At 44.3% G+C, this 15,934-nt stretch overlaps 1 protein-coding gene across 3 annotated transcripts in view; it reads left to right on the plus strand.

The window, feature by feature from the left end:
• The window catches only part of LOC145337129 (P2R1A-PPP2R2A-interacting phosphatase regulator 1-like), a 54,701-nt gene extending 39,187 nt beyond the window's left edge, over positions 1–15,514 (plus strand). For all 3 annotated transcript variants that reach the window (XM_080181907.1, XM_080181905.1, XM_080181906.1), the window contains 3 exons: positions 3,317–3,381; positions 5,341–5,443; positions 8,174–15,514. In XM_080181907.1, the coding sequence (XP_080038033.1) occupies positions 3,317–3,381; positions 5,341–5,443; positions 8,174–8,306 (301 nt within the window). In that variant the 3' untranslated portion in view covers positions 8,307–15,514. The remainder of the gene's footprint in view (positions 1–3,316; positions 3,382–5,340; positions 5,444–8,173) is intronic.
• The last annotated feature ends 420 nt before the right edge of the window (positions 15,515–15,934 follow it).

Genomic DNA, 15,934 nt, shown 5'->3' on the forward strand with positions numbered 1-15,934 from the left:
GGCTGTTCTGATGGTGTACTGCAGTGTGGATTTGTGCTCTGTCGTTACAAACGAGAAACCCTTCCTCCCCATTGTTACAAGTCAGGTCAGATATTTCAAGGTGTTCTGCGAAGCTCGCCCGACCTGTAACGTTTTACGTTGAATTTGGCTGGGAGGAGTATGAGATGTTTCACTTCAGCTGCGATTCAACTGATGCAAGTTTTATCAAAACCAAGTTCAATTAAGAATACTGTTTACATGAATAGTAAGATAATTATTAAGAACTTTTAACAATTACACACAAGGAACACAACAACTCTAAAGGAATATTTCTAATGTGTTTCAACCAAAGCCAATGTCCAACACACAAAACCCTCCCAATATGCACAATACAGCAGAGGTTAATGCACATTTGTTACAGGAATCCAGCCTCTTGGGTTGAGCACTGAAAATCCCTTGTGAACGAACTCCAAAGACGTTGTAGTCAAATCTGTTTCCCAAAGCATGGCTTCTTTAAGGCAGGATGACAATAAGCCTCTCCTTCAACTAACTGATAGTTTCAGAACCAAAGAGAAGAACAAGAAGAGAGAGAGATTGCTTCTTAGCTTGCTGCTAAACTGATTCCAACACATTGGCCAAAACAAAACTGAAAACCCAAAGGAAAAATCACTATCACCTGACTGCCGCAGCTTAGCTCCACTGCCCAATGACACTGCTGAAGCTGTAAGCTGCATGATTTTTTTTTTAAAGATGATACCGTTGTGATTACTTGAATGAATATTCCAGGGGACACAATTTTCTGTGCTTTGTTCGCCCTCAGTCCTTGTTAAAAGAGGGGCCTACATATTATCCGTGAGTGTACCTATGCTAGGACAGCCTCGTGAGTCTGAGGTACCAAGTTGGGATATTCTGGCATGCAGCTGTGTGTTCAGTGATATTGTTTTCATTTCAGTCAAACGTTCTGTGCACCAAATCTGCGTTAATGCCTTCCTGCTTTTCCGAGTCTCCCAACTTACGAAAACATTGCCTCATGAGGTCAACGAGTAATTTTGAAATATATTTTGCAAGTGCCTGCCCCTTCTGGGCCAACCAGTATTTTTACAGCACTTTAAAAAGTTGGTGCATCAATGTGTCTAGCACGAGGAGCTCCAAACGTGAATCTTGCAATTTCAACTCTTTCGTCATGCCCCGAGGGAAACACAGGTTTTACCGACCAAGAGGTAGATCAGATCACCTGAAATATAAGAAACAGAAGCCATATGATTGAACGGCTGTGGAACAAGCTGAAGGGGCTGACTGAGCTCTGAGTGCCTGTTACATATCATTGATTTGGGTTATTATTACCACAGATACTGGAATACAGTGAAAATTTCTGTTTCTTGCGTGCTATACAGACAAAGCATACCATTCATAGAGTACATAGGGGAGAAGGATTTGATTTGATTTATTATTGTCACATATTGGATACAGTGAAAAGTATTGTTGTGCACTACATAGAGAAGGAAAGGAGAGAGTGCAGAATGTAATGTTACAGTCTAGGCTGTAGAGAAAGATCAACTTAGTATGAGGTAGGTCCATTCAAAAATCTGACGGCAGCAGGGAAGAAGCTGTTCTTGAGTCGGTTGGTGCGTGACCTCAGACTTTTATATCTTTTTCCCGATGGAAGAAGGTGGAAGAGGGAGTGTGGGGTCCTTAATTATGCTGGCTGCTTTTCCCGAGGCAACGGAAAGTGTGGACAGAGTCAATGGATGGGAGGCTGGTTTATGTGATGGATTGGGCTACATTCATGATCTTTTGTAGTTCCTTGTGGTCTTGGGGCAGAACAGGAGCCCATACCAAGCTGTGATGCAACCAGAAAGAATGCTTTCTAGGATGCATCTAGTGAATTTCCTTAGTCTTTTGAGCAAGTAGAGGCATTGGTGGGGTTTCTTAACTATATAGTGTCAGCATGGAGTGACCAGGACAGGTTGTTGGTGATCTGGACATCTAAAAAGCTGAAGCTTTCGACCATTTCCATTATTATTTACAGACAACTGCTTACGTGCAGAAAAATACTTCATCTTTACACCAGTAATTTCTATGTTAAATGTTGACATAAAAGTGTGACCGTATGGTGCGAGCAGAAAGGGCAGTCATGCACAAGCTGGATATAGTTTGTGTATGTGAGGAGCTGCAGGGGTATAAGCACCTAGTCACAGCACAGGATGATGTCTATTCAGGATCGTGCATTTCTGCCATTGTGCGCTGAACAGGCCAGTTCTGGACCAGAGGATCTTTGTCACATGGGACAGGGCATTTCATAAAGCTGTCTGGATCCGGAGCCTGGGACTTTCTTCCTTTTCTTTCCCTCCCTGCTGCTGCTCATTGAGCTGTGACTCAGAAGCATGATGCTGATTGATTGATAAGCTGTGGCCTTTCTGAACAGTCAGCAGTAAATTCCTCCCAGTCAGTAAATGTCAATACTGCCACACTTCAAGCACAGTTCCCGAGGCTCTTTCAAGCATTTCCTTTGCCCTTCCTTTACAAAGCAGCCGGTTTGAGTGCAGGTAGGGCTGCAGTGTCTGTAGGTGTATTGTTAAAGGGACCCACAGTCTGAGAGACTTACTTTCATTCTAAACTGTCCTTTCTCACTCCAGACATGTTTATGCAAATGTAAGAAAGCAAGCTCACACCTGAGTAAGTTATCTCTCAGCCTTTCACTGCTATTGAGCCCAGTCTCACTCCCTCACCTTCCACTTCTCGCCCTCTGATCACACATATTCACCCTCAAACAGAAGCAGACACACTCACTCTCTCTCTCTCTCTCTCTCTCTCTCTCTCTCTCTCAAACATACACACAGTCTCATGCACAGGGTCTCTTGCTCGCACGCCATCTGTCGCGTGCGATCTCAGGCACGCTCTCCCACTCTGGTCCAGGTGCTCTCCCTCTCTGGCGCCGTGTGCTCTCCCCCTCTGGTGACCGGGCGTGCGCCCCCGCCTCCGCCTGTCCCTCCTGCTCTCTCTCGCAATCCTGTCCTCCTGCACCCGCCTATCTTCTGTCTCAAACACAAACTCCATCTCTCTCTCTTTCTCTCTGTTTCACTCATTACCTCCCCTTAATTCACCTGATTCTTCCCTTTTTTTTTGTTTGTTCTCACTTCAGGTGAAATTATCTTTGGGGAGGTTGTTAAAAGGCACGTACTAACTGCAGGACAGAGTCTGCCTTCACTCTGTCTCAGTATATAGTACAGCAGGGCAGTTTTAGCAGTTTGTAACAAGGGGTATGGGTGTGCATGTGGGAGGCTGTGGCCCGTTGAGGAGTGTGCACCAACGTCTGAATTTGTCCTTTCCTCTGCAGCAGGAGAAGTGTCAGCCCGAGTGTTGCTTTACGACCCAGTGCCTTGGGGCCATTGAAGAGGAAAGGTAAGGGGTTTTTAGTAATGCTCTTCAAAATGCAGGTACAAAGGACACTTTAATCGTTTAGAGTTCAATCTTAAACTGTGGAGAAGAGAGACTTGTAGCTGAAGATCTTTTGTCCTGAACTCAACAGGACAAATGCAAGAATACCAAATTTCAAATTATCATAGCAGTTTATACTAAAGAAGAAAGGGGTTCTGATTGGTTACAGCACAGCTCGCTGCCAACCGTTCTGTGATTTGATAGGTATATGTTTAAAAAGCAATCCCTAATCCAAGAAACAGTGAGGGCACGAAGTGCTGGGAATATGTGGCAGATTCATCAGCTTTTTGTACCATCAAAGGTTAGCGGTTCAGATGGGTTACTTCACCTGTCCTGTACATGAACCCACGACCCTGAGTGATGCCAGAACAGGTGCTGTGTGTGTGTGTGTGTGTGTGTGTGTGTGTGTGTGTGTGTGTGTGTGTGTGTGTGTGTGTGCTGCCACGCAGTTCAGTTTGTAGCTTTGTGAGAATTGTATGTTCTTATTCAGCTTCTGTTCATACTGTCCCAATGGCTGAGCCAGCAATTTAATTTAAGCAAGTTTTAAGATGTTCTAAAGTCATCCTGCAGATGAATTTAGGCAAGTTATGTTAATTGGCGCGGTAAAGTAGCAGCGGAGGACAGTTAAGAGTCAACCATATTGCTGTGGGTAAGGACAGCAGATTTCCTTCCCTGACGGAAGTTGGTGAACCAGATGAATGAAAATTGATGAGTCACCGCTTCCAATTCCAGATTTATTAATTAATTGAATTTAAATCTTGCCAGTTGAACATGTGTCTCTAGAACATTAGGCCGTGCAGTACAGTGGTTAACACTGCTGCCTCACAGCGCCAGGTACCCGGGTTCGATTCCCAGCTTGGGTCACTGTCTGTGTGGACTCTGCACATTCTCCCCGTGTCTGCGTGGGTTTCATCCGGGTGTCCAGTTTCCTTCCACAGCCCGAAAGACGTGCTGGTTAGGGTGCATTGACCTGAGCAGGCAGATTGTGGCGACTAGGGGAATTTCACAGTAACTTCTTTGCAGTGTTACTGTAAGCCTTACTTGTGACTACTAAATAAACTTTACTTTTTACCAGTCTAGTGAAATGAAAATAGGAGCAGGAGGAGGCCATTCGGCCCTTCAAGCCTGCCATTCATTATGATCACAGCTAATCATCAAACTTAATAGCCTGATCCCGCCTTTCCCGCTATATCCCGTGATCCCCACTGCCCCAAGTGCTTTTATCTAACTGCCTCTTGAAAACATGGTTACCATATGCTCTCTCCCCATTGAAGGTGGCAACAAATAATTGAGAATAGACATTTTAATCTCTGCAGTTATTAAAACCCCAGCTAACACTTATCCCTCCCTCTGTACTTCTTACAAGTTTTGTCTTTCTTTCTATGTGGCTGTCACTTTGCATCATTCTGTAATAATGAACCAGTGGCATCTATCACTGTCCCATAGCAGAGGTGTGAAGTACTAGAACAGTCTAGTACTGAGATCAGTGCAGCTCCCAGTGTTGTCCTTGTGTCTTCCCACCTGTACCACCTATAGAATCATACAGTGGAGAAGGAGGCCATTCGGACCATTGATTCTGCATCGATCCCACCCCAGCTATAACCCCATGTATTTACCCTTGCTAGTCCCCCAACATTAAGGGGCAATTTAGCATGGTCAATCCACCTACCCCGCACATTTTCGGAATGTCAGAGGAAACCTGAGCACCTGGAGGAAACCCACGTAGACATGGGGAGAATGTGTAGACTCCGCACAGACAGTGACCCAAGTTGGGAATCGAACCCAGGTTCCTGGTGCTGTGAGGCAGCAGTGCCAACCACTGTTAACTTAATGGGCTTGAGAAATTTGCCCTCTCTTTCTCTCCCTCTGCTTTCCTTTTCCCTTTCTCTGCTCTCCATCCATGGCTATTGCTTCTTCCAACAGGTGACATGGAAGTGGATTCGCCTCCAAAGAAATTATTCGTCAGTGGCGTCCCTGGGATTGGAAATACTGAGACTACTCTGCTAACTCCATTGCTTTCGCACAGGTACGTAAAATGCAAATTGTTTTCTCCCCAACGAGAATGATATAAACCTTTTCTGACGCCAAGTTTTGTTCATACAAGTCAATTAGCCTCCCTTCTCAGCACCCATTACTGACACTTTCAGGGATGGTTTAAGGAACTTTTTATTAAACATTTAATTCTGACTAGTGTAAGCTTGACTGTTGCCACGGTCTGCTCCATGTTGTTTCCTACTGTCACCTATTCTGAAGGCATTGATTCTTGCTGCACGTTAAGTTGCATAGTTTTTTTCCAGTGTATACCTATAAGGAACCATTTGGTGTAGCCCAGCCAGCCACTAGGTGAATAAAGCTGCAAGATCCCACCATTTTAAACAGAGCAAACTTTACTATAGAAAGTCAGGAAAGTGAAATGATCTATCTTACACTCTTAACACATGGTAAATATGAATTAAAAGGCAAACACGCTGCACTGCATATTAAATGGCAGATGCGACCAAGGTAGATTCCATGGATTTCTCAGAACCCAAATGTCAGTGACCCTGAGTCACAAAATCTCATTTAAAACTGTTTCCCTCACAAGGGATTTTAATACCTCACTTTTTTAATGATCTGAATCCCCTCAGAAGCCACTCTAACTTGGACTGTTGTATGACTGCTCACCTCCTGTTGGTTCAGCTGGATTTCTCCAAACTCTGGTCTCCCAGTTACACCAAGCTATAGATGACTCCCAGGACTTCGTCTGAGCCCTAATCCCTCTCCATTCTGGAACCAGCAAACATCCACTGCTTCAGCTCCTTAGGACTTCTCCTGAGCCCTGAACTGCACCAGTTCCGGAGTTGAGGGGGTTGAACTATGAGGAGAGGCTGAGTAAACTAGGCTTGTACTCGTTAGAGTTTAGAAGAATGAGGGGAGATCTCATTGAGACATATAAGATGATGAATGGGATGGATAGGATAGAGGTGGAGAGGCTCTTGCCGCTCAGAAAGGACAGTAGGACTAGAGGGCACAGCCTCAAGATAAAGGGGGGGGCGGTTTAGAACGGAGTTGAGGAGGAACTTCTTCACTCAAAGGGCAGTGAATCTCTGGAATTCTCTGCCCGTTGAAGTGGTGGAGGCTGCCTCGCTAAATATATTTAAGACGCGGGTTGATAGGTTTTTGATAGGCAAGGGGATTAAGGGTTATGGGGAGAGGGCGGGAAGGTGGAACTGAGATATGGCAGATCAGCCATGATCTTATTGAATGGCAGGGCAGGCTCGAGGGGCTAGATGGCCTACTCCTGCTCCTGTTTCTTATGTTCACCAACTGGGCTTCAGTGAGCTGCAAACCACACGAGGTCCAAAATGGAATCAAAACCTCCTCCAGCAAATACACAGGTAAACTGAAACCCAGGAACCATTTAGGCTCCACCTAAATCCATCACAATCTAGCTTTTCGGTGTTCACTTTGAATGCTTTTGAATTCGATCTTCCACACAAAACATATCTCTGGATTGTGCGTCTTTGTAGATGTCACAATGCCAGCTTGGTATGCCCAACGTTGGATCTCGCCTTTCCAGCTGTTAACCCCTTTAAGTCAACACAGAACCAACCTATTGAGTGCAGTAGATTCCAATGTGCTTGAGTTGCATTTATTCCATTTTCTATATTAATCTTTCCAGAGCATTACCTCCTACCTCTAAACTATAAAATTAGGGTGGCACAGTGGTTAGCGGTGATGCCTCACAGCGCCAGGGACCCAGGTTTGATTCCTGACTCGGGTCAGTGTGTGTGTGTGTGTGTGTGTGTGGAGTCTGCACGTCCTCCCCATGTCTGCATGTGTTTTCTCCGGGTGCTCTGCTTTCCTCCCACAGTGTGAAAGGCGTGCTGGTTAGGTGCATTGGCCGTGCCAATTTGCCCCTCAGTGTTACCCGAACAGGCGTTGGAATGTGGCGACTAGGGGATTTTCACGATAACTTCATTGCAGTGTTAACGTAAGTCGACTTGTGATTCTAAGAAATAGACCTTAAAGAACTGTAAGCCTTTACTCACCCACTCTCATTTCTCTTTATGGGACTAGGCATCAAATTTGTTTTAATAATAAACCCCTTAGGAGATGGTGGGACATTACAGGTGCTAGTCGACATGCAAGTTGTTCTTGCTGTTGTACCCTGGAAAGAATTGATGACGAGAGAGAGAATAAAAAGGAAGGAAGGAAAATTAACTGGGAATCATAGAATCCCCACAGTGCAGAAGGAGGCTGCTCAGTCCTTCAAGTCTGCACCGACCACAATCCCACCCAGGCCCTATCCCTGTGACCCCGAACATTTACCCTACTAGTCCCCTGCACCAAGGGGCAATTGAGCATGGCCAATCCACCTAACTAGCACATCTTTCGGACTGTGGGAGGAAACCAGAGCACCCAGAGGAAACTCACGCAGGCATGGGGAGAACGTGTAAGCTCCACACAGACAGTGACCCAAGCTGGGAATCGAACGCCAGTCCCTAGCGCTAGAAGCAGCCGTGTTAATCACTGTACCATAGTACTGCCCCTGAAGGTATCCCCATGATAACTGTTACTTTCAGCATCTTTTCATCTGGGAATCACAGACATAAGTATTGACCCAAGCTGGGAAGCGAACCTAGATCCCTGGTGCTGTGAGGCAGCAGTGCTAACCACTGTGCTGCCTTAATCTTAAGCTTCTTGCTCCGACAGTGCAGGTGAACCCTTACTAAGATCAGTGTTTTTCCCCTCACGTTTTGTGTCTGTGTTTCAGCCTGGAATGTGTGATCAGCAGCCCTCCTCAGACCGTGCCTCCATCAGGGCCTTACAGCGTGGCTTCACCGTCTGTCACCGAGATTGGTTTCACCTCGCCATTCACCTCCGTGGCTCATCCGCCAGGAATGTGAGCAAAACAGAGACAATCACCGATATTCAAAGCGATGGGCCACCTAAAGCACTTTGTTAGAAGATACTGTATAAAAGCATTCCTAATCAGTATTTTATAGTCAACTGTATAGTTCATTAGTGAGAGAAACCTTTTTTGAGGATGATCAGTGAGGTGGGGAACAGAACTGAGCTCGCTCTTGGCTGCCACTTAACCTGGAACTGCACAGTCTGCGCGCAGTTGGAGCAGACCTGATTCTTTGCCATTTGGGTTCAGACCTCGTGCCTGCCCTCTGTATATACCACTGTATGGACTGCTGTTGAGAAATTAACTTGTGAGCTTACAAGAGAGTGGAGGAGTTGCTCCTGCCCTGTGCATGGGGCAGGGGTGGGTGTGTGTGTGTGTATGTGTGTGTGTGTGTGTGTGTGCACACGAGTGTACAGTGTATATGTGCCTGTGCACCAACAGGACCAGAGCCTGCGATAAGGTCACTCAGCATCAACCATCAGGAGTTTGACTTGACAGAGCAGGGCTGGTTTCTGCATTAGACGGCGATCAGACATACTGGAGAGCTGCAGGTCGGGCCAGTTATATTATGGTGGTAAGTGACCTGTACCCATGGGAATTAAGGGTGGGGGGTGGTGGTGGTGTGCCCCTGCCTCCTCTTGCCTTCCCTTGCCACCTCCTGCCCTTCAAATTCAGGCATGTTTCCACCCTGAGCTGTGAGCTTACTGACTGCATTGACAGGATGTTCCACACAACATGGCTCCCACACGTTTCCAAGACGTGGGAATTTCCGGGCAACACCGGCCGGAGGTGAATGGACCTTTCGTGTGGCCTGCTCCCTGTGGGAGAATTCCCTCCCTCCCCTCATGATTGGTCTCATGGCTGGCTGTTATTTTATCTGATTGTGTTTTCTGTGAAGTCGGTTCTTGGATCATTTAACCAAAACATTTACATATCATTCAGGTTCTCTTCCAACTTGTTGTTGGAAATGCCTTTAACAAAGAAGCAGGTGACAGATCACTGCTTACTGTGGAGGCGTTGGAACCACAATGCACCCGCTGACTAGAATGCAAATACTTTGTGATTGTTTTGCAGTTTCCTCCTGCACCATTGGATTAGCCACATATCATTACACAGTATTGCAACCGTATCTCTCCCGGAACTAACTGCATTCATCTTTCCCCAACCTGACTCTCTCTCTCTCTACCTTGAGGCAGCATCTCTGAGGCGCCCTGCAGAGCTGGTGGGATTCTTTTCCTTAACATGGAATTCCCCCTCATCACATCCTAAAGCTGCCTTCTGCCTAACCCTGATGTTGCAGGGACAGGCTGGGGAGATGGTTCAGTGTTACAGTATTATAAATGAGAGCTGTCTGTCTCCAGTGGGAGCAATCAAAAGACAGAGCAGACGGGGGAGAGTGAATCGTGGCCAGGCTTGGTACGTAAGTGCAGCTAAGTTGCTTTTCATTAAACTTGAGGACGTGGTGATTATGTAAGGAAGGACCAGGAAATTCTCGGCACTCGGGGTGGGGGGGGGGGATATGGCTGACCAGGAACTGCAGCAGAGGGAACTGGAACTGGGCAGTGTTGCTCACGTGGCAAGTGCTTGCAACTGGGAAGTTCATTCTGTAAGGCAGGCTCCTTTTGCAGATGAATAATACGAGGGAGATCTAATGCTGAAATAGATTGTTTGAGATTATCGGGAGGGGTGGAATTCCTTGGCAGTCATGAGTAAGTCACATCTTGTTGAGGCTAAATGGTCACTGCCATGCAAACCTTATTGTTTGCAATGTCGTGGGCTCCAGACATCTGGAAGACCGTGTAGCTTTTATTTTTTATTAGTCTGCTTCTTTTGGAGGGTTAGATGTGTTTTGCTTCAAACAACTTTTACTATAGTGGTCCCGTACTGTTGCTGTGGGGTTCCAAGCTTGGAACTATTTGCAAGTTCCCAGAGAGAAACAGCGGTTGAGAATTTCAACTTCCCTGTTTCCCCTCTGTAATGTTGCCTGTAACTAGCTGCCTGCTTTTAACCAAACACCTCGTTGCTTCTAAAGCCAGGACATAGATAGCGCTAGTTAAATATTCCAACTCTTGATCGAGCCTTGAACTTGTTGTTTGATTTGTTGGTGAGTGTGTGTGCGGCAGGTAGAACCTGCAGGGAGACTCTAGACTTCAATATCAAGAGTTGGCTCACTTCACTCACGTTTGTACCAAAGCCTTTAAAGAGAAGGAACCATGAAGTGGATGAAGTTTTTTTTTAAAAAAAAAAGCCACAGAAAGGAAGAAGTAGAGATGTCTGATTGCCTTGGATGTCTTTCTGTGCTTGGGTTCCATTCACTTGCTGTTAAACAGTGTACAGCACTCGTTATCAGATAGTACTGTGTTATTCCAGTTAATGTGCTGTAACTCAAAAGGGTTAAAATGATTCTTTACAATCACTGGTCAAGAAAACCACTGAGTAGTGATGATGCAATATATGAAGAAAATAAATTTACGGTCATTGGTGCCAATTTTATATTTTTTATATTATATTTAATTATTATATACAGATATATGTATATATATATGAGAGTTGTCTAACTTCCAGCTATCCAGAGAGGTCAGCCTTGTCGTGTCATTATAAACAATAAATTCCTTGATTGCCAGGATGTGAGTGAGAATTTCAGAGGTCCAGCAAGTGTTTGCAAGAGGAACAAGACTTCACTTAACATTGTGGAGCGTGGCAAAGGGTAACTGAAAATGGAAGCATTTACAGAAAATTCTGAAGGGGCTGGAGACTATTTCCAAAAAGGTAGAGGGGAGGGAAGGAAATTTGAACAAGCCACCCTGCGCCTCGATTGTAAGAGCTGTCTGCCTGGAATAAGCCTCGGTTATAGATGAGAACTAATTGTTAATCTCACAAATTATCAAACACAAATGTTGGTATAGTATGTATGCTTTCTCAGTTGCTGGCTGTCAAATCGAATTGACTTTAATTCGTCACCCAAAAATTCCAGGTAGCTAAAATAGTTGGTGTGTGTGGCCCCCTCAAAGTGTGTAAGCAGGGGGGAGAAAACAGATACACTGGCACTATACAACCCATGGTCCTTTTTAGTCAAATACTACTCTACCCTGTGATATTGAACTCAAGTGCAGTCTTTAGGTGATGTGAAAAGATTGGGAGAATAATTAGACCAGTGGGCATTTTGAAAGTCAGACATTCTGTACTCCAAAAAATGCTGGAAAACCTCAGCAGGTTTGGCAGCACCTGTGAGGACAGAACAATTTGTCAATTGTTGTAAAAACCTACCTGGCTGACAAATGTCGTTTAGGGAAGGAAACTTGTCATTGTCACCAGGACTGTCCTACATGTGACTCCAGAGCTTTGACAAAAAGATTATCTGGACTCGGAAACGTCGGCTCTTTTCTATCCTCACAGATGCTGCCAGACCTGCTGAGATTTTAGTGTTTTCTGGTTTCAGATTCCAGCCTCTGCAGTAATTTCCTTTTATCATTCTGTCCTCATGTTTATATATATATATCCGTTATAAAGTGTTTCATCCACATTTAATCACTGCCCTGTGTAAATTTTGTTTCGGCTGCATTAACACCTTCCTTCCATTAGTGATGTTTATTTTTCTTTCATGGGGTTGTTGACCAGGCCAGCGTTTTATTGCCTGCTTTCTTTGAACTGAAGGCTTGCTCGATCATTACAGAGGGCGGGTTAGTGTGGATCTGGAGTCACGTAGCGCAGTCCTGGTGACCATGACAAGCTTCTTTCCCTAAAAAAATTTGTGAACCAGGTGGGGTTTTTTTTACAATTGGTAGTTTCACAGTCACCGAAATTATATTCCAGATTGTGATAAGTGGGATGCAGCTGTAATTAAAGTCTGATATTGTTTCCATTAGAATTGGGGATATAGATTTATAAAGGGGGAAGGGGAGTTGACAAAATGTGCACAAACACAGAACACTTTTAATATATTAATTAGAGTCACCAATAGTCAGATCAGGATGTGTGTTTTAGATCCCATTTCAAAGATCTCTGGGCTTGAGGTATAGGCCACATACACTGGGGCCTGGTTGATAATCTGTTTAGTGGGTGGAAGTCGAGAGTAGACTAGAGTTGTTAATTAGTGCCATGCTAGAGGGGCTGAATGGCCTGCTGCACTGTGTTCAGATGGCAATGCATGACATTCATTCAAAAAGGCTAAAATGCATTGTAGGGTACAGGACAAAGAAAAGGTCACTAGGATTGACAAAGTTCTTGTAGTTTTCTGATTTACAGATTGGCCATTTCTAACTAATCATCATAAACTACAGCACAGAATTCTTACAATGCCAGGTTGAAGTTCAACAGGTTTTTTGAGACTTCTTACTGTGTCCACCTCAGTCTTCAATGCCGACATCTCCACATCATCATAAACTACAGCACAGAAGGAGGTCATTCATCCATTGTGCCTGTGCTGGCTCTCTGCAAGACCAATTCATCCAGTGCATCCCTTACCCTGTAACTCTGCATTTTTCCTCTTCATTCAATGATCCAAATTAAATATAATTGGGATTGTTTTCTTAGCCTATGTGAGGTCTCCAAAGCAATAGAGTGGGAGGATTATTGGGCACACTGGCTTAAAAAAAACTTTAAAAGCGAGGAAATATGTTCAATTCCCTTCAACACCTAGTGATGCATAACCATGTCCCTCCTGGAACTGTCTCATGGAGTTAGGAATCTCAATCGCTCCTTTATTTTGTTGTCACACCATCAAATGAATAGGATAAGCAATGAGGGAGGCAAGTGATCCTCTCATATGCTGAAATGAAGTGGTGTAATTTATTGGTGAAAATAGTTGCTTTGAAAACGAGACCCCTCTCAGAAACAATCTGACAGTTTCTCAGTGAAGACTTTGTAAATGTTGAAATGGACTTGAGTACTCCATCTCACGCCTCCATTTCCAACAGTATCCAGTATTGAGAGCGGGAAAATTATGGGTCCTCGCCCTTGAACAGCCTGACCCGCAGTGGGCAGAACGAAAACACTTTTCCTAGGCAAGCAGGAAAGAATAAAAGAGAAAATAAGTCAACAATTTGGAATGATTGGATGACAGAGTCCTTCAGGTGCAATGTGCCGAATAATCCTGCATGGCTTTCTCTAGGGTTTGTACAGTGTTAAGTAGCACTTATTCTTTATATAAAAATCCTTGGACCAATAATGACAAGCAAATTGATGTGGCTTTTTTTTTTGCATTGCTCTGATTTGTTCAGTATATTAGGTGATTTATGCCTGATAAAGCCAGTAATGGTTTTGTATCTATAGGTACTTGGTGATGTGAGGTCTCCCAGCTCTTAGATTTCCGTGGTGCAGCCTGCTCTTGTTGAGTCCCACATCCAGTTAAATGCATTGAAGCTTTTAAATTCAACGCGCAACCACGCTTCCAGTAGCAACAGTGGATGGAACTGGTAGGACTGGGAATTACATTCTTCACACTTCTGATAACCATTTGGAAAAATAGGTTAGCTTATTGAATAAAGTATGGCATCTCGTAGCCAAGCTGGCTCTGGCATCCTTAGTCTGGAAAAAAAGCCTCTATTTTCGGCCAGGCTGATGCCTTGGGGTGTGATGTACCAGTATAGGGGGAAAATAGGCAGCAGGGGTGCAGTGAGTGTTGGCATCCAGCACTGATGCCAACACTCAGCAGTAGTCTCCAGCTACCAGAAATTAACCCAGAAAAATAAAGTTTTCCTCTTGGGTGTGCTGAAACAATTGTTTGAAACACTGTAGCAATACATGAGCAATCCACAGTCCACAGGTTGACATTTGCAGACCAGACAGGCACCTTCATTTGAAAATATATCTTCTCTACCAGGCAGGACATCATCTATCCTTTTGCCCAGTTGCGCCATGCTGAACATCACTGCATAGTATATTGCATCTGAATTTGACCTGGCTTTGTGTGAGTAATCACAGGGCACCTATCGGCGTGCACAGAACCACATACTTGTGAATGGGAGGTGGGAGAGACTACAGTTTGGAGATACTGTGTTGTAAATTGGGTATGCAGTTTTTTTGCATTGTTTTTGTGTGGCTCTTGCCAGAGCTCGGCTGTAGAAAAAAATGGTGAACGCGATATTGTTTGTAAATACAAATTAAATAATGAAACATTAAATGTACCGTCTTTTTCAGATGAACATCATAGAAGGGCAAAATATCAATTTTATGGGTCTTCATGATCCAAGACACAACAGTGAAATAATCTGTTATCCGAAAAGTAATTGATCTGATTTCATTGTACAAGACTGTAAAAGAAAACAACTTGGGTAGCCAGGATGCGTCAAAGTACTTTACAGCTAAGTGTAGTCACTGTTAAAGAATGTGTCCTGTGCCAGTATATGTACGTTAATTAGCTTTTCAAATCAAAATATCACTAAGTACTAGTTTTGAACTTCTCAAAAGTTTTATGCTTGGGGTTCTTGAGCATTACCATCCTGTAAACTTTTCAACCTGGAGGAAACCCACGTGGGCATGGGGAGAAAGTGCAAACTCCATACAGACAGTGATCAAAGCCAGAATCGAACTTGGGTCCCTGGCGCTGTGAGGCAGCAGTCCTAACCACTCTGCCGACCAAACTTAAGCACTCAACGTGAGGCTCAAATCCACAACCCTGGGAATAAGAGTCCCATGTTCTACCAACTGAGCTACTCAGTCTTTTGATGTTTCACTGTGTTAAAAGTGGCTGTATAGAAGCAAGTTGTCATCTGCTTACACTTTTAGTTTACAGACTTCTGATTGAAAATCTCTCATTTTTCTTGTCTCTAGCCCTTGCCCTGCCATAATCAAGACACTGATAGTCTTTGTGAAGTCATTTGAATCTCTGATGTACCCTTAGGGCTTTGATTTGTTGGTTATATAGCTCAGGGAGAAATGTGATGGCCTAGTGTTATCATCGCTGGACTATTAATCCAGAAACTTGGCTAATGTTCTGGTGACCTGAGTTCAGATCCCACCACAGCAGATGGTGGAATTTGAATTCAATTAAAAATATCTGGAATAAAGAAACTATTGATTACCACAAAACCATTGTCAATTATCAGAAAAACTCTTCTGGTTCACTAATGTCCTTGATGGAAGGAAATCTGCCATCTTTACCCGATCTGGCCTACGTGTGACTACAAAGCCACAGCAATGTGGTTGATTCTCAACTGCCCTCCATGGGTGACTAGGGATGGGCAATAAATGCTGGTCAGCCAGTGACGCCCATGTCCCATAATGATTTTTACAAAAAAAAATGCACAAATCTTCCAGACTATAACGTTGGAATTACCACTCCCTGCCCAGGGTCTGGTCTCTAAAACTACATATGACTAAGCTTTTCAGCTGTCATGATATCTCCACCTCTGCAGGTCATTCTTATTTGAAACGATGGCTCTATTCTCTCTCCACAGATGCTGCCAGACCTGCTGAGATTTTCCAGCATTTTCTGTTTTTGTTTCAGATTCTACCATCTGCAGTGTTTTGCTTTTATCTCCTTTGTGTGGCTTGGTGTTGAGTTGTGTTCGATAATGCTGTGAGTTATCGTAGAATCCCTACAATACTGAAGGAGGGCATTACATCCATCAAGTCTGAACCAAACCACAGTCTCTCCCAGGACCTATTCCCGTAACCCCACGT

Source organism: Carcharhinus amblyrhynchos, unplaced genomic scaffold, assembly GCF_965287045.1.
Source record: "Carcharhinus amblyrhynchos unplaced genomic scaffold, sCarAmb.v2.hapA scaffold_43, whole genome shotgun sequence".
NCBI classification, from domain to species: Eukaryota; Metazoa; Chordata; class Chondrichthyes; order Carcharhiniformes; family Carcharhinidae; genus Carcharhinus; species Carcharhinus amblyrhynchos.